Source organism: Candoia aspera, chromosome 2, assembly GCF_035149785.1.
Source record: "Candoia aspera isolate rCanAsp1 chromosome 2, rCanAsp1.hap2, whole genome shotgun sequence".
In the NCBI taxonomy this organism is placed as follows: Eukaryota; Metazoa; Chordata; class Lepidosauria; order Squamata; family Boidae; genus Candoia; species Candoia aspera.
Window position 1 is genome coordinate 204962394 of NC_086154.1, and position 20332 is coordinate 204982725.

Below are 20332 nucleotides of genomic sequence, written 5' to 3' on the forward strand. Positions count from 1 at the left end.
GAGGATGCTGGTAGCAGGAAGCATTAGGCTTGGACCATAGAGTGTTAATTAAACTCACAAAACAGAAGATGCATGCCCTCTCATTCCCCCACAGTCACCTTTACTCTCTTATATCATTTCAACCAGAAAGACTTTTCATGGACACAGTTACATAGAGAGGACAGGAGAGGAGAGGAAAGCTTAAATTAACTTTTTAGAATTGATATTCATAGAATCAATACATAGTAACCTTAGATTGTAATTTGAACATTACTATGAAATGAGGCTATAAGGGAAAGAACATGTGTGTGTACACACACATATACACACACACAAAGACACACACACACATACCCTACATAGCACACATATAAATATTTCTTACCATTATGTTGATCTGAGGTTTATATCTCTTGGCCAAATCAATAATGTTCACCCCATTGTAATAAATATTTTCAAAACATCCATGAAAGTTTTTCCATAGTAATATCCCTGATTTTCCAGGCATTGGAATCCCTCCAAAGCTGAGCTTAGAAAGAGAATAAAAATCAATAACAGTATTAAATAATTTTCTGAAAATCTGCTTGCAACTATGATGACAAAAAATGCTAACAATAGAATAACAACAGCAGTTCCCATTTTGGCCAATTTAGAATCAATTCATTTTTTAAAAAAAATCTCTTTTCAATTGGCAAATACATTAACAAATTGTAGGTTAAAACACAGAGCTTCAGAATGGTTCCGTAGGTGGTAAGAAAAAGAAAAATACTCTAAACAAACATGTTCTCATTCCTGAATAGTGGAAGATTTATTTAGTAGTTATTTCAAGAGAATAAAATGTGTTTGTCATTTCTAACTGAACGGTGCCATTCTGTGAATATATATTCGGAATTACATTCATTAGAAATTGGGTGTATATTTAGATATGTATATTTTATTTATTTATTTATTTTCTATCCTGCTTTTATTATTTTTATAAATAACTCAAGGTGGCAAACATACCTAATACTCCTTCCTCCCCACAATAACAACCCTGTGAGGTGAGTTAGGCTGAGAGAGAATGTCTGGTCACCCATATATGCTATATGCTATATATATATAGTATACTATATATATACTGTGTGTATGTATATGTGTGTGTGTGTGTGTATACAGACACACACACACATACAGTATATATATATACTATACACTATACACTGTACTCTATACACTATATATATGTATATACAGACACACACACACAGACACACAGAGACATAGATACACACAGGCAGCATACATGTGAATATACATACACATGTATATACTGATAACCTAATTTTCTCTCTCTCTCTCTCTCTCTTTTTTTTTTTTTTTTGGTATTATGCTAAGACCCTATTTTCATGTGACTATTACAACTGCTTACCTGGAATTGTACTATAATTTTCAGTCCAATGAAACTGGCTATATACTGTATGTGTTTCACAAATATAGTTATTGTTATTTGTTATTTTTACTAAAGATAGGCATGCCATCCCATTCTTCATGTGACATTACATGCACTGAACCATTGATGAAGAACCTGTAGTCATCCAGATGTTGCCAAATGTTGCGCACAGCACTTTTCACACTGGCCATGATAGATATGGCTGTTGGGAGCTATATTTCAGCAATATTTGAAATTTCACAGGTTTCTCGCTCCTGCACTATACTGTGCACACAGATGTTATAGTCATGAAAGTCCCTGTGCATTCAGTAGTTTTATTCTACAAAGAAAGCTGCTCAGCCTTTTGAATAATTCACAGGTGAATGAACTCTACTTGTTCATCATGACCTCATGCTCACATGTACATTTGTTCTATTTCCCATATGATTCTATAAGCCATTGCACAGAGATGAAAGATGATAAGAGAAAGGATAAATGTCTTAGTGCAGCAATGAAGTGATCAATTCTCTTCTTCCACTAGGGCATAACTTCATCTTGGTCTAGAGAAGGGTTGGGTGACTTTTTCGGTAGAAGGCAGAATTTTCCTCCAGGGTAATATGTTTGTGGCTACATAGTTGGGCTGGGTTGAAGCAAATAGTGATTGGTACTTTCTTTTTATCTTTCTGATATCTTTTTTCCTCTCTTTTAGGCTACAGCTGCAGGAAACAGCCAATATTCTTCTTACTAGAAGTTTGAACTGATTTCTTGCAATAAGAGTTTTGAAATCAGGATGAGGACTACAATAAATTACCCCAAGGATAACTTGGAAGCTTAGACTCAAAGTTTACTTCCCCTGGTCACTGTAACTTCACTACATTTTGAAATAACTTGATTTTTTTTAATAGATAGCAAAATGTTTCTTGTTTGTTCCTTCCCTAGCTTGTCTCACCTTTCCCATGCCTGCTTTAACGATCAACACTGCACATTTACTAGCAAATAGTGAAGGGATATGAGAACTGGCTAACGAAGTTGTGTTGCCACCAATTCCATAAAGGAAAGTAAACTTTCAATCTTACTCTGCAGAGCACAAATTAGCATCCCCACCTGAACATCAGCACTGGATTTCCTGCTATTGTTGTACTTGCTCATTGTCCATGATCTGAATTCTGCATAGCAATAATTTCTTATCAATGTTTCATAACAAAATCATATTTAGTTAATTCATCAGAAAGCAGAGAAGCTAGTCTCACCTAAGTGTCTCACAGTCTCCTTCAGTTGCATAATCGCATATATATTACAAAGATAATAACTCTAATAAATGAAAGATAATTTTCACACCTCATAATCAAGGTCCAAATAATTGAATTCTCCCTTTGCATGAAAATGGTGAGTGTGTTTATCAACTGTAAAGTTCACTTGATTATTGAAATGTTCAATGAGGACTGAATGCCAGTGGTGATCATCCAAAAGGCTACCCAGAGTGATATTAATCTGGGCATCAGCAGAATACATTTTAGCATCACCTTCAAGAGGAGAAAAACAAATTGTTAGGTCTGTTACAATAAACAGTGTAGATGGTGAAGATATGAGAGAGCAGATTTCTTTTTTTAAGGGGATACTATTAAGCAGAGGGACAATATGACTGGGTACTTGGTACCTATATTGATGAGTAAGGAAAGCTTCCCGTTAGCTAAAACCAATGTGATGTGATCTCCATTCTGTCCTTCTCTGTGTAGCAGAATCCCGTCTCTTCGGCTGGTTTTAAACTTCAGAGAAATTACATCTTTTAGAGCTGTTGTGGATTTGGGTTTAAATCTGTAGAGCAGGAAACTCCTTCCATCAAAATCTGCTACATCAGATCCTAGAAGTAACACAAACAAGAGTTTTCTTATAATATGGCCCAGGATAAAAATGCATGACAATATGTTGCTCACATAGTAAGAGAAGAATGTGAAATTTTTTCTTGTCGTGTATATTGAATAATGTGGGGAAGCAAGGGAGATTTCAGAGGTTATAAAAGGAGGATTCGTCTTGTTTTATGTTACAAAATATACAATATTACAAGAGCATTTGATATAATTCTGAAATGTAATGGAGAAAGAAAACAAGTGTCCATTTTCTGTATGTGGGGAAACAGGCACATTTTATATATATGTTATGCATTATTGCCCCACAGTTATACACATTTCCCCATTAATAGTATGCTTTTGTGTCACATAAAAGCAGAGGCATCTGCAGCTAGCTGTGGTGATGCCAAAAGAAATGAAACCTGTGTTGCGACATCACAGTGCAAGCTCTGCCCCTTTTTAATCTTGCTAATGTCATGATATGTAAAGGGAAAAGCTTGTATTGTGACATCACAAAGCATGGTTTGTAATTTCCTCCCTTTGCCACCTTCTGCCGATGTCCGTGCATATAGGTTTGCCATTTTCAAGGATGTGCACATTCACTAGGATATTAGACACTAACATCACATAGTATTTATCATAATCTGTATGTAAGGATGTCTTAATAAGTCACGAACACATTCACATAGCATAAGTAAAGAAGACAAAAGAGGCAACAGTTCCTGAAAGTTATATTTGTGAAGTAAATGAAGATATATTAGCTTCCAGTAAGTCATTTTTCAATTAATTGACTTCTTCCAAATCAATGGAAAACTCCTATTTAATATTATTTCATTTGACAAAATATAGTTATGCTTTATTTTGGGTATAAGCAAAATTCATCTCTGTGAGCCTCATTAAAGAATCCATGATCTCTGCTAAAGTGGTATCTGCAGTATTTTAAAGGAACCTGTTATAATCTTTGCCTTCTTTTTGAGTCCTACCAATTGTTTTGTTCTGTTCTCTGTCCTGTCCCATAAAATTAATAAAGCTGCATGCAATTCTGTAGTGGACCTATCTGTAAACAAACCTCACTGAAACATACAGAAACTGAGTCCATTTTCCTTTTTTTTTTTAACCACTTCCTTTCCACTGGGAAAGATAAATCCATTAAAACCAGGCGCCAAGTGAATAACATGCTACATGTTCAGTCTATTTTAAATATGTTGTAATCTATCATAGACATATCAGTTAACAAATCCATCAGATGTAATAGTTAACGCATAATCCCTGTGCTATTTCTGTTTTTTACTATCCTCTGACATTAAACCTTAATTATGCACTTTAAGTGGTGCACATAGATTTCTAAACATTGGGTTTATTGATCTTTTTTTCTTTTCCAACCTTCAAATGCACGGATAGATAAATAAATTGAAACACACACACACACACACACACACACACACTCATATGCCCTATGACTCATGGACAACATAATATTTCTTATTCCTGAGAGTCTGCCAGTCTTTTTTAACATTAAAAAGAATGCCATTTCACCTCAAGCCCACCAGGCCACCCTAGTTTGCTTCAATCTCTGTGAAAGACTCAGCAGAGGAGAAGGTCTTGCAAAACAGAGAAAACAGTGCTGCACTGTGTGCATACAAATTCTGCTAGTAGTAAAGAGCAGTGATGGTGCTTGAGAAGTGGACTGTAGATAGTAAGAAGACCAGTCAGTTTTTTTATAAATAATTGATCAAACTTAACTTTCAAAGTTATTAATAATTTCTGCAATGAAATTATTGATATTTATAGTCATATAAGCAGAGCATAGCAAAGAACATTCAACGGGGGAAGTGCTGACTTTTGAAATGACACCATTTGCAAAGTCCTCAGTATTACTACACATAGTGTATAATCATGTCAATTGGGCTTCACCTGACTTTCCAGGAATTCATATTTAAGATGATCATTAAAGGTAAAGGTTTCCCTTGACATTAAGTCCAGTCGTGTCCGACTCTAGGGGGTAGCGCTCATCTCCGTTTCAAAGCCGAAGAGCCGGCAATTGTCCGTAGACACTTCCATGGTCATGTGGCCAGCATGACTAAACGGGATGCTGTTACCTGCCCGCCGAAGCTGAACCTATTAATCTACTCACATTTGCATGTTTTCGAACTGCTAGGTTGGCAGGAGCTGGGACTAGCAACGGGAGCTCACCCCTCATGCGGATTTGAACCGCCGACCTTCCGATCGGCAAGCTCAGCAGCTCAGTGGTTTAACCCGCAGTGCCACCACATGCCTTACAAGATGATCATTACAGAAGCCAAAAGAATGAACCTGGTCTTTTAATCATGGCTATTTTATAAATTATAATTACTATTTGCTGTCAAATACTCATGATTCTTCTCACTATCATTCTGAATAGGACACGGTTGCAATTTGGTTTGTTTCGAAGTTAATGATTTTTTATATCTCAATACACACTTTTACTTATTCACAGAAAAGATGAAGTTCAATGGAAAAATCTTTGTTTTGCATACAAAGTATCCAAGATTCAATGCCTGATATTCCAGACTGGGCCATTAAAGATATTAACTCCAGCTGCTGCCCACAATTTCAGATACTTCTTTTCTGCCAGTAGTGTGTTTTGTGATAAGTTTTAGGGCAAAAAATCCCAATAAAACTAGCAAAGAATGGTAGCTCTTTAGAGATGACAGCAAACATAAACAGTGCCAGGGTCAAAATCAAGCATGGTGTTCAAAGTTCAAAAACCTTATTACAGTTATTGATTAGTATTTTGTACAACTTCATTTCAGAAGCTATGAATAGTAAGATAGAAAAAGAAATTGGCAAATAAGTACACTGAAATATAAATATAGCGAATTAAAAAAGACCATATGTACAATCAATACATGACTTAAAAAAGCAAAGTAAAATTTAAGAACTAAAATTCTAAAATTAGTAAAAAACTGCTGCTAAAATATATAGCTACTTAGAAACTAGAACATTAAGCTGGTAACCAAATAAAATCTCAGCTTTTTGACTAAGACCAAGTGTAGTATCCACATAGTGCTGTCTAACACATCTGATGGCTGATTTGCATTTCCTGCTTGGTCCTCAACCTGAGGACAGACCACCTAGCACTTCAGGATGGCAGAAATGGGTTATCTCATCCTCAGACTGCACTCAGCCTGCTCAGAAATATCCTCCACCCAGGCTTTTTTGTTCTGCTGGTGCAAGCAGGGCAGTCTAGTGTGCCTGCTGTGCTTCATTCCATCTTACACAAATAGGTGAAATTGACAAAGTTCTGCCAAATTTCTCTTTTTAGCCCAAGTGATAGGAAGAATGGCAAACTGATCTTTGTTTCACCAGTCCTCAGAATAGTGCACCAGGCCCATAGGATGGAAAGCAATTGGTGATTGCTTACCTGGCATGGATGGGTGGCAAGCTAGAAAAAGGTTAATTAAACTGGTTTAATTGCCAACCAGCACATTCACTGGAGGCAAGGAGGTAGAATCTGCAGTGAGGAAAAGCTCACTGCCATCAGCTTCATTGCTTTTTTCCTCTCGTCACTTTTAAAGGGTCACTGGTCCATTATACACTGCGATTGCTCATCACCATCATGGCCTCAAAATACCATGGCTGCATGATTGTCTCAGCAGCATTGGAGGGATATACATATGGCAGTATGCTGCAGCCTCCATTCATGTGCGTTTTCTTTTTAATAGCCTGGTCTCACTATCTCGTAAATTACAAAATGTAAATGAAACTGTAAAGAAAAAAATGCTTTGAATTTGCTTATCAAGGAAGAAGGAAGGAGACCTGATTGTTCAGGTGGTAGAGGAGAGAACAGGGTTTCAGGACATGGAAAGTACAGAGGTGAGGTTCACAGGTGAGATGATCAAAGGTGATAACACAAGTGTCTCTGGTTTCCCCAAAATTTGTAACACAAAACAACATCCCGTCTTTGAAAATAGTTTAGAAAAGTGTTACGATTCATACCTAAAAATAAAACAAAAGCTTTTTATCATCACAATGGTGCAGGTTTAAAAATGGGGCATACACGTGCACACACGCACAAACACACAAACGCATATGTACCCAGGTGATTTTCTCTAGTGATTTTCTAGAGAAAGAAGTTTCATTGAAAGCAATCCCCATTAAGAAAAATAAAATCTCTTATACAGATGGAATTCAGAATTATGTAGGTATACATATATCATGTGTTACATGATACTGATCTCAATACGTAAAAAATCAAGATAATAAAAGAGAATATGATGTGAAAATGCACAATTGATATTCCTTCCCCCCAAAAAACCTTCTCTATGACTGCAATAAACAAAGGCCAATTATTATTACAAGCTGCATTCATTTTCAGTTTCAAAATGCATTGCTCATGAAAGGAAAATACATCACTTACTATAAGCACATCCATAGACTTCAATTCGCATCCCAATCCTGCCATTGTGGTTCCAATCCAAAGGGACAAATCGTAGAAATCTTGCTTTGATGGAATGTTCAAGCTTATAATATACCACACTGTCAGCATTGGTGTTTCCTGAAAAAGCCTATGAATAACAACGTGAAAATGAGTTTCTGCTCTGCACTCTTGTAAAATATTCCACAGAGCGCATATAGTTTTTGACGTAAACCTGATCGGCATGAACATACAAATCAGTGTTGGAGTTCAGCTCCTGTAATTCCTAACAAGCATGACCATGCAATCATATGCAGTTAGTATGCAATTAGAAATGAATCTGGGTCAACCTCAGACTTCAGCAATTTCATATCCTTCTCATGTGTATTGATGAGAATTAAAGATTTCAATGCTTTGTTCCACGTGCCATCTCAACTTAGGGAACTGTGGACTTATCCCTTATTCAACAAACTGGAATCAGAGAGCAGAATTTGCTTCTGGATTAAACTGATTAAGGCAAACCACTGTTTCTTTTTTAGATGTAGCCATAATTGTAATTTGTTCTTCATGTGAATGTGGAAGCCTATGAATGAAATAAAGTGTATGTAAACCTGGGAGCCACACCTTAGCTTACATAATTGAAACAGATTTTGACATGATTTTATTCTGACTATGCTCATTGCATTTCTTAAAAAAAATCTACATTAATCTTAATGTATATCAAATTATTATATTTCTATTTCTTAATATGTTACTTATTTCCCTTTATCAGTCATGAGCATTTCTGAAGATGAGTTTACCATGAGGCTGCAATGCCAAAATATATGAATGGGATATCATAGCAAATTTATTTATTTACTTTACTTCACTTTTTATTATGTTGTTGTAAATCTTAATACATTATATTGTTTTTATACAATATTTGTACAGTATTAATTAACATTATTAATTTTTATGGTTTAGATAACAGATTATTAGAAATAAAGAAAAGAGAAATATTCTATCAGTATTATTACCATTATCATTATCATTATGTTCCTCCGTGTTGACTCCTGGCAACTGCCTGGATGTGTCCCTGCAGTTTTCTTAGCAAGGTTTTTCAGAAGTCATTTGCCATTACCTGCTTCCTAGGGCTGAGGGAAAGTGACTGGCCCAAGGTCACCCAGCTGGTTTTGTGCCTAAGGTGGGACTAGAACTCACAGTCTCCCCGTTTCTAGCCTGGTGCCTGAACTGCTACACCAAACTGGCTCTCCATCAGTATTAATTCCAGTTTAGGATATTGACATTACAAAGCAGTTTATTTGACTTTTTCATATGAAATTGAGTGTAACAGTAGAAAAAAAGAAACTGCTGCAGATTATATCAAAGTATTTGTTGTACAATAAAGGTTTCAATCTTGATCTAGTTACTTAATATTGAAGTCTCCATTGTGTTACACACACACACACACACAGACACACACTGTTAATAAAAGGAAAAATATGTAAGATAATCCAAACCAGTTTAACAAGAATTAAAATACAAAAAGAAAAAGAAAAAGAAAAAGGACTATTGGGTTTCTAACTTCCCCCTTTTTGTACATCTGCTAATTTACAATACTGAACATATTTAAGCCCCCTTAGAAGCCATACTGTGATTATCCTTGCCATGATGTGTGATATATTGCATATATGGGAACCATTCTTGCTTAAATATGGTTAAACTTCTGTTCTGTATATATTGTTACTTTTGCCAGTTTCCAATAGGTGGCCATAATATTAGGACCTTAAATAATAGCAATACATGTGTTATTACATGTTCACTGTAAAGTAGCAGTTATATTTACAGATAACATGTACCCATATATGCGGTCTGAACCTCAGAGGTTAAAATAATACACTAAAATATATTTTCAGATTCTAGCCAAGTGTCGTGTTATATGCATCATGTCAAATAAGCCATGTCAGCCAGGCTTGGAATGCTGTTAATACTAAAACTCCCTTAGAAAATGAAAAAAAAAATGTGATTAAAATCAAATACTGAGACCTCTGTGCGTGCTTCTCTATCCATTTTTCTCTCTGTGCCTACCTCTCCTTTATAGCTAATTGTCCACAGAGGATAAGAGAAGAAAGGAGCAGCTAGGCACGGAGAAATCGACTGAGCGATAGATGCATAGAGAAAGGCATTTAAGGCATTTAAGGCAAACCAACTTCTCTGCAGATGGAATTTGATGTGTACACATAATTACAATGAGGAGGAGGAGGAAGAGAATGATTTAATAACATCAGTGGTGCTAGCCCTGTGAGACAAGAAGCACAACCAGGAGGACTAGCTCTATCTTTTTTGTAAGGGTACATTAACAGCATGTTGCAAGACTGGAAGTATTTCTCCCCTCCTTTCCTTTTACTCTCTGGAAAACTAGGGAGGGTCCATTTTGAAATGTTTCCCATCCCCCACCTTCTGTTGGCTGAGACTCCTTTTACATGCAAGTTGTCCAGGCTGCAGCTCTCCCTCCTGTCTCCCAAGGTCATTCCCACAGTCCATTACATGATGTTGAAGATGTTGTTAACTGTGGCCACATTGTAAATCATAGTAATGTTAAAAATAACTTTCTGTGAATTCCGGAAATAAAACCATTGCAAATCAAACAATTAAAATGATTCATCCAGCAGTTCTATTTCTGAGCATGTGTTGCACATAGGCAAAAGCCTCTTCTGCTACTTCCAGTAGCTGATTGAAAGGGCACACATTGGCATCAAAGCAAGCAACATGACTGCTTTGTTGGCAGAAATTGGATGGAGCATGTTGCTTTGCAAAGCAGCTTCAGGACAGTGCTCATTCAACATATAATTGAAGTGAAGCAATCTTCTGAAGATCTGTGGAATCCTACCTAGTGTGGGAGCTTTGGAATGCACAGGCACCTCAATGGGATATGTTATTTGGGGATCTCATAGGAATACATATGAAATAAAAGGGAAAACATCCATGTGTACTGAAATAGTGTGTATATCATAGTCCAGATCTGTGGCAAATTTAGTGTTTCTTTTTTATTATTCACTGTGACTTACATGTCATTCCAGTTCTTCAGGATTCCAAGTGGCTTACATTCCCTTCTTATGGTAAATTCAAAAACAGTAAAATAAAATAACAAATTACAGTGAGAAATAATTTTAAAAAATAACTTCTGCAGAATATACATATATTCAAAAGTCCAATGATCTCTCAGCAATCTCATAATTTCAAGCACAGTTTTTAAAACCGTGTTTTACAACTCAGACCCTGTGGGCTATTTAAAAGCCTTGATAGAACAGCGGGTTCTTCATCTGGCACCTGAAATGTCACAGAAGTTGGTGCTAAATTCAATTCTTTGGAAAGCCGTTTCATAATTGTGGTGCCACTATGGAAAGGACCGTGACCTCAGGTTTGCTGCATTGTTATTCCATCCTATCCCCACTGTCAGGCACCCTACCCTGAATTCAGCACCAACTGACCTGACCCTTGCTACACATGGCCAGATAAGAAGCAATACCACATACTGGAATGAAACCACTTAAAGCAGTTGATTGTTCCCTTTCAATATGAGGGCATCATTCCTTCTTATACACACTGCAATTTAGATGTGGCACCTTTCCTTTCTTCTCCCCTTACTTTGTGTTTCTCAGGCTTTGTGCTTGGAGGCAGTTGGCTGTTGACCTAACTGGCTTTCTTGTCCTGGGGAACTCTAGTTCCAATGTATCGCCCATCTTTCCCACACAAACAATGACTGGTTTTTCAATGTGTTCCTTTTCAGTATTAAAAAAAATAATTGTATCTTTCTGACATTAATAAACTTTCTATAATAGCATGAACAAGATACAATACCAATTCTACCATCTATCCAACAAGTTCATCATAGCAATGAACAGTTGAGTATTCTGACATGATATCCCAGCTTCACTTGCTTTATATATTTGGAATGCATCTTTTTCTGATATAAATTGAAAAACATGATTGAAAGACAGTATAGAGTACATTGCTTTATAAGAAAATCAAGGTCAAGTACACAGCAGACAATGGGTTTGATGTATGGGGGGTGGGGAAGCAAAGACATATTTAGCTAATGACCACAATGCTTGCATCTTTTCCTCATTGCAGCTTTATTAGTGAGCTGAATTGCATTATGCTAACACAAACATCTAAGCACCTATATAGGAGATGCTGTAAGAGCCTGATAGGATCTCACACAATCCACTCTTCTTTCAATGTATTAGAAACCTCCAATCAACTTACAAGCCATCTAAGGAGTCAGTCAAAACAATAAAGCTCCTAGGTCTAACAATTCTAGATTTTCAAAGCTAAGATACCATGATAAATGCCAAGCTTTATCATATTATTGCTTTAGCTGAAGACCAAAACAAACCCAAGAGAACTGTCACAATACTTCTAGTTTTTTTGTAGCCTATACATATCTGTTACTTACCATATATCATCAATTAATTTGTCAACCAAATCAGAAAACAGATATCAGCTATTCAGGTGTAATGGTGGATGAGTTGAAATGTTCCTTTCATGTTTTGATTCTTTTTTCTTTTCTTGCAGTCATTTAGATTATATATGCATGTAGTTAAAATTAAAACGTTAAGTGTGAAATCATAATGCATATTCTCTGCTAACTAATTTAGAAATAATTTGTTCTATTTTAAAGACATATCCCTAATGCTATTAACTTGTAAAGGCAACAATCTATCCAACATTTCCATTTAGAAATATCTTATGTATAGATTTATTGCAGGACCATTAAAAGCTAAATATATTACTTTGGCTAAAGAAGACAATATGTGTGATTTATTATTAGAATCATGACATCAATATTTTAAAAAAGCTTAGATGACTTAAGACAAATCTGGACAATCTTTTGTTAGCTAAAGACTGCCTTAAACCTGAAGGAGGGGCAAAATCTTGATAGTCTGGAAAGTTAGTGAACATAAAGAAAGAAGAAACACGGTGGCTACTCTATATATACAAACATCATCAAAAGAAATTCTCAATACATTTTGTTCCTATCCATTTCTTTATTTTTAACTATTCACCCTTAAGTTATGTGAGTCTCAAATTCTTTGGATTCTATCTAGGTGGAACTCTAGTTACATGAGTATTAGCAATCTCTGGTGTTCCCAGTACAAGGTAAATCCTGATCATCATTTGTTTTATATAAACAGCTGTCTTTGGAATCAACAACAGATGCTATAGTAGATGATGATGATGATGATGATGATGATGATGATTAAAATAATAAAGTTGGGATAAAAATAAAATAAATAAATTATTGTGCTTGTTCATTGTCTACCTAGATGATGCTCAAGATAATTCTACCACATCCTTTCCCCATCAAACCTGGAGTATTGCCAGCTGCTGAGAAAAATGTGATGTCTATTATAGTCAAGATTAGAGAATATGTAAAAACTATTAGAGGCACTTTTAGTAGCTCCAGAATAGTTGTGGCTGAGGACAGGATATCTCAACTAGAACATTATGGGAAGTTACTGGATACTTCTATAACTGATTAACTAAAAATGGCTAAGGTTAAAATAGTGTTTCTGGAATCTCATTCTCATCCAACTAATCTATGTGTATTGGAATTCCAGACGAAGCTGAGGAAGAACATCAAGTTTATTAACATTTTGATTTGGGAAGTATTAACTCTGCCAGAAGACTATAAATGTTTCAACTTCTCTTTTTCATATGTTTGATAAGCTCTGGTCATTTATTATCAGATGTGTTGTAAGGACTGAAATTTTATATATGGAATGTTCTCTTCGTGTGATTGAATGGCAAATAAGAAGTACATATCCCTGATTTTACTAAGGAAATCCAACAACACAGGAAAATAGCTTAGTAACACAAGAAATTCCATTTAACTCAAGATCCACCTCAAAAAGAACCAGAAGACCATATAAGTATCCAAGATATTATAACCACAACTTCTTATCTCTTCAGAGTTAAAGCAAGAATAGCAGTTAATAATCTGATATTGACAGATGTTTGATGACACTGAATAAATCCAGCTTGAGTTGAGTGTATTGTAGTAGTATCTCTCAGCTGAACCTCTGAAAACTTCTTTAAAGACACTATAAAGAGCTTTGGAGAGATTGTGTCACATTGCTGGACATTGCGACATACTGGGATATTGATTGGGCAGTAAAAGAGAGTGTTGTCAGTTGAGCAGCCTTCAATTATTAAATTAATCAATCACATTTACTTCTTATCAATGCCTTGATTTCTTAAGATATTAACCACTGAGCTCATTTCTGTGTTGTCAAATGCTTTTTCATTGTTGACAAACTCAAGGCATAGAGTCATGTGGACTTCTGCTTGTTCCACCAGCTGGTTGATTGTATGGAGTGGTCAATGGTTGAGTATCCTTTGCCAAAGCCACCTAATCTTGTGGTTGGTGTTCCTCAAAAATTTTCTCTATTCTGTTCAAGAAAACTCAAGTGAAGACCTTGTAGGTTGAAGAAAAAAGGTAGATTGGGTAGTACTTTACAAGCTTTTCTAGTTTGTCTGTTTTGAATATTAGAACTGCTTTTCAGGTTTTAGGAAAACCTGCATCTAGGCAAAACTTAAAGAGGTTTCACTAGGAGATCTCTGCCAGCTTTATAGATTTCTAAAGTGATACCATCAGGCCCTAGGGCTTTTCTTGATTTTGGCTGTTGAATTGCATGGAGAATATCATCTGGTTCAATTTTGTTATCACTGAATTTTCATCAGAATAATGAAGTTTTGGGGTGGTTATTTTGAGGCAAAGAGATCAGTATGAAACACTGGCATTATTTTTTCAATTTCTCATCAGTCAGATGTAGTGGTATTGTCATTCTTCTTGAAGGTCTTCAAAAGCATTGTTTTCTGTTGCATTTCCTTCTAGCATGTTATAATGCTGTTTTTCACCTCTGTTATTTTCATGAGTTGTGTTCAGTAAGTTTATACAGGTATTCCTCAAGTTACAACCATTTGTTTAGTGACCATTCAAAGTTACAATGATGCTGAAAAAATGGACTTATGACCGGTCCCCAAAGTTATGGCCATTGCAGCAACCCCATGGCCACATGATCAAAATTTGGGTGCTTGGCAGCCCACTTATGATTGCAGGGGTGCTTCAACTCCCCCCACCCACCCATGTTCCCAACATTTCTGCCCTTTTGACTGCCCTGCACCCTGCCTTGTGGGGCTGCTTTCCATGCTGCAGCTCAGGGGCTTATTGGAATACCATGGCTCTGGGACTGCAAGAAGCCTCTAAGCTGCAGCTCAGTGTGAAATCACCCCTGGAAGCCTCAGTTGCACCAGCCCAGTCCCAGCCATAATCACCCTCACCACCCTGCACTCCAAGACCACTGCCACTCTGCACTCCACTGCCCCAGCTGACCTTTGCCATCTTCTTGCTTTCTCTGCTGATGAGGCTGGGCTTTGTGCTATGCTATGGTTCTGGGGCTTTGCAGGAAGTAGGAGAAAGCCTCACGAATGGCCAGCAGCTTCCAATGTGAGCTGCAGAGTGCATGCTGGAAGCACCATGGACTCTCCAGGGTCCTTCTGGTGCGTGCTCTGCAGCTCACGTTGGAAGCTGCTGGCATTCATGAGGCTTTCTCCTTCTTCCTGCAAAGCCCGAGAGCCACGGTGCAGTGTGAAGCCCAGCCCCAGCCCCAGACCAGACCAGCAGCGTGGCATGAAGGGCCAGGCTGGGCATGCCTCATCAGCAGCAGGGCCAAGAAGACAGCGAAGGTCAGCTAGGGCAGTGGAGCACAGGGTAGCAGGGGACTTGGAGCTCAGGGTGGTGAGGGTGACTGCAGCTGGGGTGGCTGGGGCTTCCAGGGGCATCTTCATGCTATGCTGCAGCTCAGGAGCTTCTTGCAGCCCCAGAACTGCAGTGTGCCAAAAAAAACCCTGAACTGCAGCATGGCAAGCAGCCCCAGAGTCATGCAGTGCAGGGTGGCAAAAAGGGGAAGAGATAGGTGGGTGGGTGAATTTGGAGGCAGTCCGTTACCTTACTGAGGCTCCGGGCTGGGAGGCACCAAACCCATAATGGCTTGGATTGGAGTGAGTCCTCAGCCAACAACTGGTGGAAGTCGCTTAACACTGGCAATGGAGAGTGCTGGGATTGCTGTTGCTAAGCGATGCAGTCACATGACATCATGCTTAATGACCACATTATTTAGTAATGGAAATTCAGGTCCTGATTGTGGTTGTAAGTTGAGGACTAGCTGCCATCTTTTTGCCACCACCTTATCAGCTCACAGAGCAATCCTGTTGAATGTATTTTTTTCCTTTGACCTCCTTCACTAAGAAATCTGTAGTTATATTTGCTAATGTGACAATTAATTTCCAAACTGTTGCAGTTGTGACTCATATTGTTTCAGTTTCTTGATGAGCTGTTCATACTGTTGAGTGAATATGTCTTTGTGCTACAAGTCAAACCTCATTTCAGGATTTGTTTTTCAACCAGAGCTGCATTCATTGTTGTCATATTTTTCATGAATTGTCAATGGGTGTGTATGAGAAGTTTTGTTATGATTAGCCTGTGGTCACTGCTAATGTTGAGTCAGTGCAGTACTTCAATATGTGTGATGAATTGCTCTTTACTACACAATATGTGATGGGTCTCAGTCTTGGTTTTCCAGTAAGGGGAGTGCCAACAGCAGAGCTTCCCTCGAAGTAGGTGTTCATCACATACTTTTAAAAAAAAAACTTGACAAAGATTCCTAGTTGCTCACTATTTTCATTCTGCTCATCATCTGAAAATATGTCGATGTTCACTTGCCTTGAACCCACATGAGCATTTAGGTCTCCTATGATGATCTCTTTGTAGGCAGGTTATACTTATTCCAGCACATTATTTTACACAGACTTGCAAATAGTGAATATATTTCTTTGGCAAGGAAATTCTACTAGATTTTCATTGCATAAATTCAGAAAGGTCAGTTTAGCCTTCCACAGTTTTGGTTTATCATTGGGCATTTATCCTAGCTTGGTTATTGACTAGATTAAGGAAATTAAAATTTAGCTCTGCTTTGGTCTACCCTTAAAATTTATTATCTGACCACATTGAAATGTTGTGCACAGATAATTTATCTTGTGCGCTCAGATAAATCTAAATATTGAGATCAGGTCCAATGCCTATTTGTAAAGCTTAGAAGATAAATACAGAAAACATTGGGTTTCAGATATAATTTGAAAAGCTTTACATTAAGGGAAATCTCAGTTTAAAAAAATAGCAGCCACATCTCTTTTGATTAATCTGGGCCTCTCACATAACATTATCACTTTGGAACTACTCAGTTCTGAGGAATTTTTAAACCTTTGAAAAATTAAAATATAAATTTATCTCAGACTGCTTCTTGGCAGTGTGTTCAACATATGTACTTATGATGTGATTTATTTGGTCCAGATGCATTTGATGCTTCTAATGCTCCATAGTGGGTAGCCGTTCTAAAAGAATTGTCAGTGGTTCCTTCACCAGTAACTTTTATTTAATAGAAATTTGGTGAAATTCAGATATCAGTTATTTACATGACCTTTGGAAAAATAACTTTGAATGTATATCACTGGTAAAAGGCTAGGGATGCCTTTGCACAGACTGTGCATAAATTTTGCCAAGTTGTTTATCATCTACCTTCTAACCCATTTGCCTTTGATAGACACAATAGTACTAACTATTTGGCAGTATGAAGGACTCTATGTTATACTAGCTTGCCATAAGACTATGAGGAAGAAGGTGGCAATCATAATTCAGCACCATGAAACTGACATAAGAATGCAAAAACAGATTTTTAAGCACTCTTTTACCTGGATTTTTAAAAAAAATCACTTTTTTTACTTTGCATGTGGATTTTTTAAAGAAATTAATAGACAGATTTCAATATAGCACTCAAACTTTGGTTAGACTGGCAATATTTCTCAGGAGATATCTGCAAGTTCCTATTCTTATGGCATCCATCCATCAATATATGTTTCAGAAGAGAAGACGAAACTGGTAAGAATGATTTTTACCTATAGATCTTTGCACAATATGCCAAGACAATTCATTATTTCACAGTCAGTAAGCTAAAGTCAGACATGATTATATTGAAAAAGTGATTAATTTTGATAGCATACTGTTCCCAGTCAGTTTGGGTATCCAATTTCAGACAGCAGAAAGATGAAGAATTTAGATAGACAGTCTTCATGTGACTGCTATAGCCACTTTCCTGTACAAAGTTTCTTCTTGATTCAGGCCATTATTTATTTATTTTATTTATTGTTCACATTTATATGGCCGCCCATCTCACACAAGGCAACTCTGGGTGGCATATGAGATAAAAACAATGAATTATTATTATCCTATCAATATAATTTCTGATTCAATTAATCATTTTGCTAATATGAATTTAATCACTTCCTAGGGACATTTCTGAGTTCTGACCTTTGCTTCATAGGAAATATTTATAAAGCATAGGTCTCACCCAGGTTCAGCCATCACTCCAAAGAAAAGGATACAATTCTAATGAATGGATGCATGAATACATTTTGCAGTGTTGTTTTCTGAAGTTTTAAAAAACCATAAATTTAAATATACATTTTGAGAGAAAAAAGGCATGTAAATAGAAAACATTTTGAAATCATATTCAAAAACTGAATATATTAAATACATAAACACATATTTATTACAAATTAATATGAAAACAGAAAGGAATGAAACTGTGAATAAAAATGTGAAAAAATTATACAACCTGTACATAATTTGTCCCTCACTATTGACTCCAAGCAGAAGTTCTGCAGTGATGGAAACTGGAGGCATGAATTCTTGAAGTCAGGATGGAAAGCAGGAAGGTATATGATAAAGCAAAATCAAAGTGTGAACTCCCAGACTTCTGGTTTCTAGCCTGGTACATTTAGCTTCTACACCAATGGCTGTCATTATTTAAAGTGGCTGACCCAAATTCTGCCTCTGATAATTGTGTGACATATTCCTTTTTGGTGGTAAGCCAAAACAGTTTTCTTTCCTCATCTGAGCAACTTTTTATCTGTTTGCTTATTCACCACAATATTCCACTGAAGACTTTTTTTCCCCCCAGAAGTCATGCTAAAAAGTTATAGCTTTGTACACCACACAGCAAGCTGCAATTTTTGGGCAGTTTAAAAATGATCAGTCAATTAATAAATAAATCATATTTCAGGATGACACAGATGGATTCTCAGAACACTTTCATTGTTCTTGGAAAATATACCCCATTAAATGTGTCTGGAGAATGATGAGACTTCTGGGGAAGAAATGGCAGACTGAAGACAGCTCCATGTAAAGCAGAGTCAATGACCGCAGTGGAATGAAGAGCAAGTGAGTAGATTGGCTCTTCATAATTCCTCTCCAGAAAAGGGGAGGACTTGAGATCTCGCAAAAGTGGTCCACACAGTTGCAAGAAGACAGCAAACCAACATTCTCTGGAGGGCTTAGAGCTCTGGGAGATGAGGGAATAGCCATTTTGCTCAAACCTCAGTTGGTGCCTTTGAAAGGACACTGGATTCTCATACTTCCTTTCTAATCACTCTTGGAAATTGCTTGTTAACTGCCTTTCATCTATTAGGAACCTTTGGATCAACAAGTTTTACAGCACCAGGTGATTCTCCTTCAATCCTTAGTGAAATAATTTTTAAATACAAGTTTAAGGACTTAATTGTTTTTTTTAATAAACAGCAAAAGGGTGATTAAGACTTTGTTTTTAGAAAGTTACAAATAGAGTAAGAGTCCAATAAATTTGAAATAAGATTTTGGAATTAAATATAAAGAATCCTTTCTGTGGGAAAGCTTCGAAGACTTCTATGAGAAGGGAGAAAGAAAAAAGGAAAAGAAATCAAGTTCTACAACATTATTTGAAGGGACTAAAGAGCTAGACTGTTAGAGGTAAAAGGAAGGAATGTAAATTTGATTTATTTGATCAAGGTTAAAATAGATATGTTGTTATCTCTTGGAACCCTTAATGGACTTTTTATGACATCAGGACTGAAATGATGAGGATCTGTTTATAGATAAGAGATGGGAAATGGAAAAAAGAGATCATTTGTTTTTGTTTTTTAGATTTTTTATCCCACCATTATTTTTATAAATAACTCAAGGTGAGGAACATACCTAATAGTCCTTCTTCCTCCTCCTAGTTTCCCCACAACAACAACCCTGTGAGGTGAGTTGGGCTGAGAGAGAGTGACTGGCCCAAGGTCACCCAGCCGGCTTTCATGACTAAGGCAGGACTAGAACTCTCAGTCTCCTGGATTCTAGCCTGGAGCCTTAATCACTAGACCAAGAAGGTGAAAAATTACTAAAATTGTTTAAACTTGTTGTGATGAAGGGGTAAGTAATTTCTTTATATATTTTTTTTTTCTTTTTCTTTACTATATTCTTTTTCTTTCTTTTCTATTTCTTTCTTTTTTTCTTTTCTGCACCGTCTATTTTTCCTTTCATTCTTCTATTCTTTTAGTTTGAATTAGTTTTTATTGTTGTAATTTTAATTTTTAATAAAATTACTATAAAAATGTATCTGGAGAATTATCTTGATAGAAGATCTTAAAACCCATATAAATTAATATAGAAAGTTTGTCTTATTCGATTTCTAAGCTATTCAGGGTGCTAAAATTTAAATGCCAAACTTGAATTGGAACCTTAAACAAATAGCAGCCAATGAAATTCTTTCAAACTTTGTCTAAAATGCACAAATCCCTCCCTAT

At 36.5% G+C, this 20332-nt stretch overlaps 1 protein-coding gene across 1 annotated transcript in view; it reads right to left on the minus strand.

Moving 5' to 3' along the window:
- The window catches only part of CNTNAP4 (contactin associated protein family member 4), a 267774-nt gene that overhangs the window by 84984 nt on the left and 162458 nt on the right, over positions 1–20332 (minus strand). Inside the window, exons 4-7 of the mRNA XM_063295227.1 lie at positions 7634–7781; positions 3045–3248; positions 2726–2910; positions 365–508 (exon numbers count right to left, since the gene is read on the minus strand). Of these exons, the coding sequence (XP_063151297.1) occupies positions 365–508; positions 2726–2910; positions 3045–3248; positions 7634–7781 (681 nt within the window). The remainder of the gene's footprint in view (positions 1–364; positions 509–2725; positions 2911–3044; positions 3249–7633; positions 7782–20332) is intronic.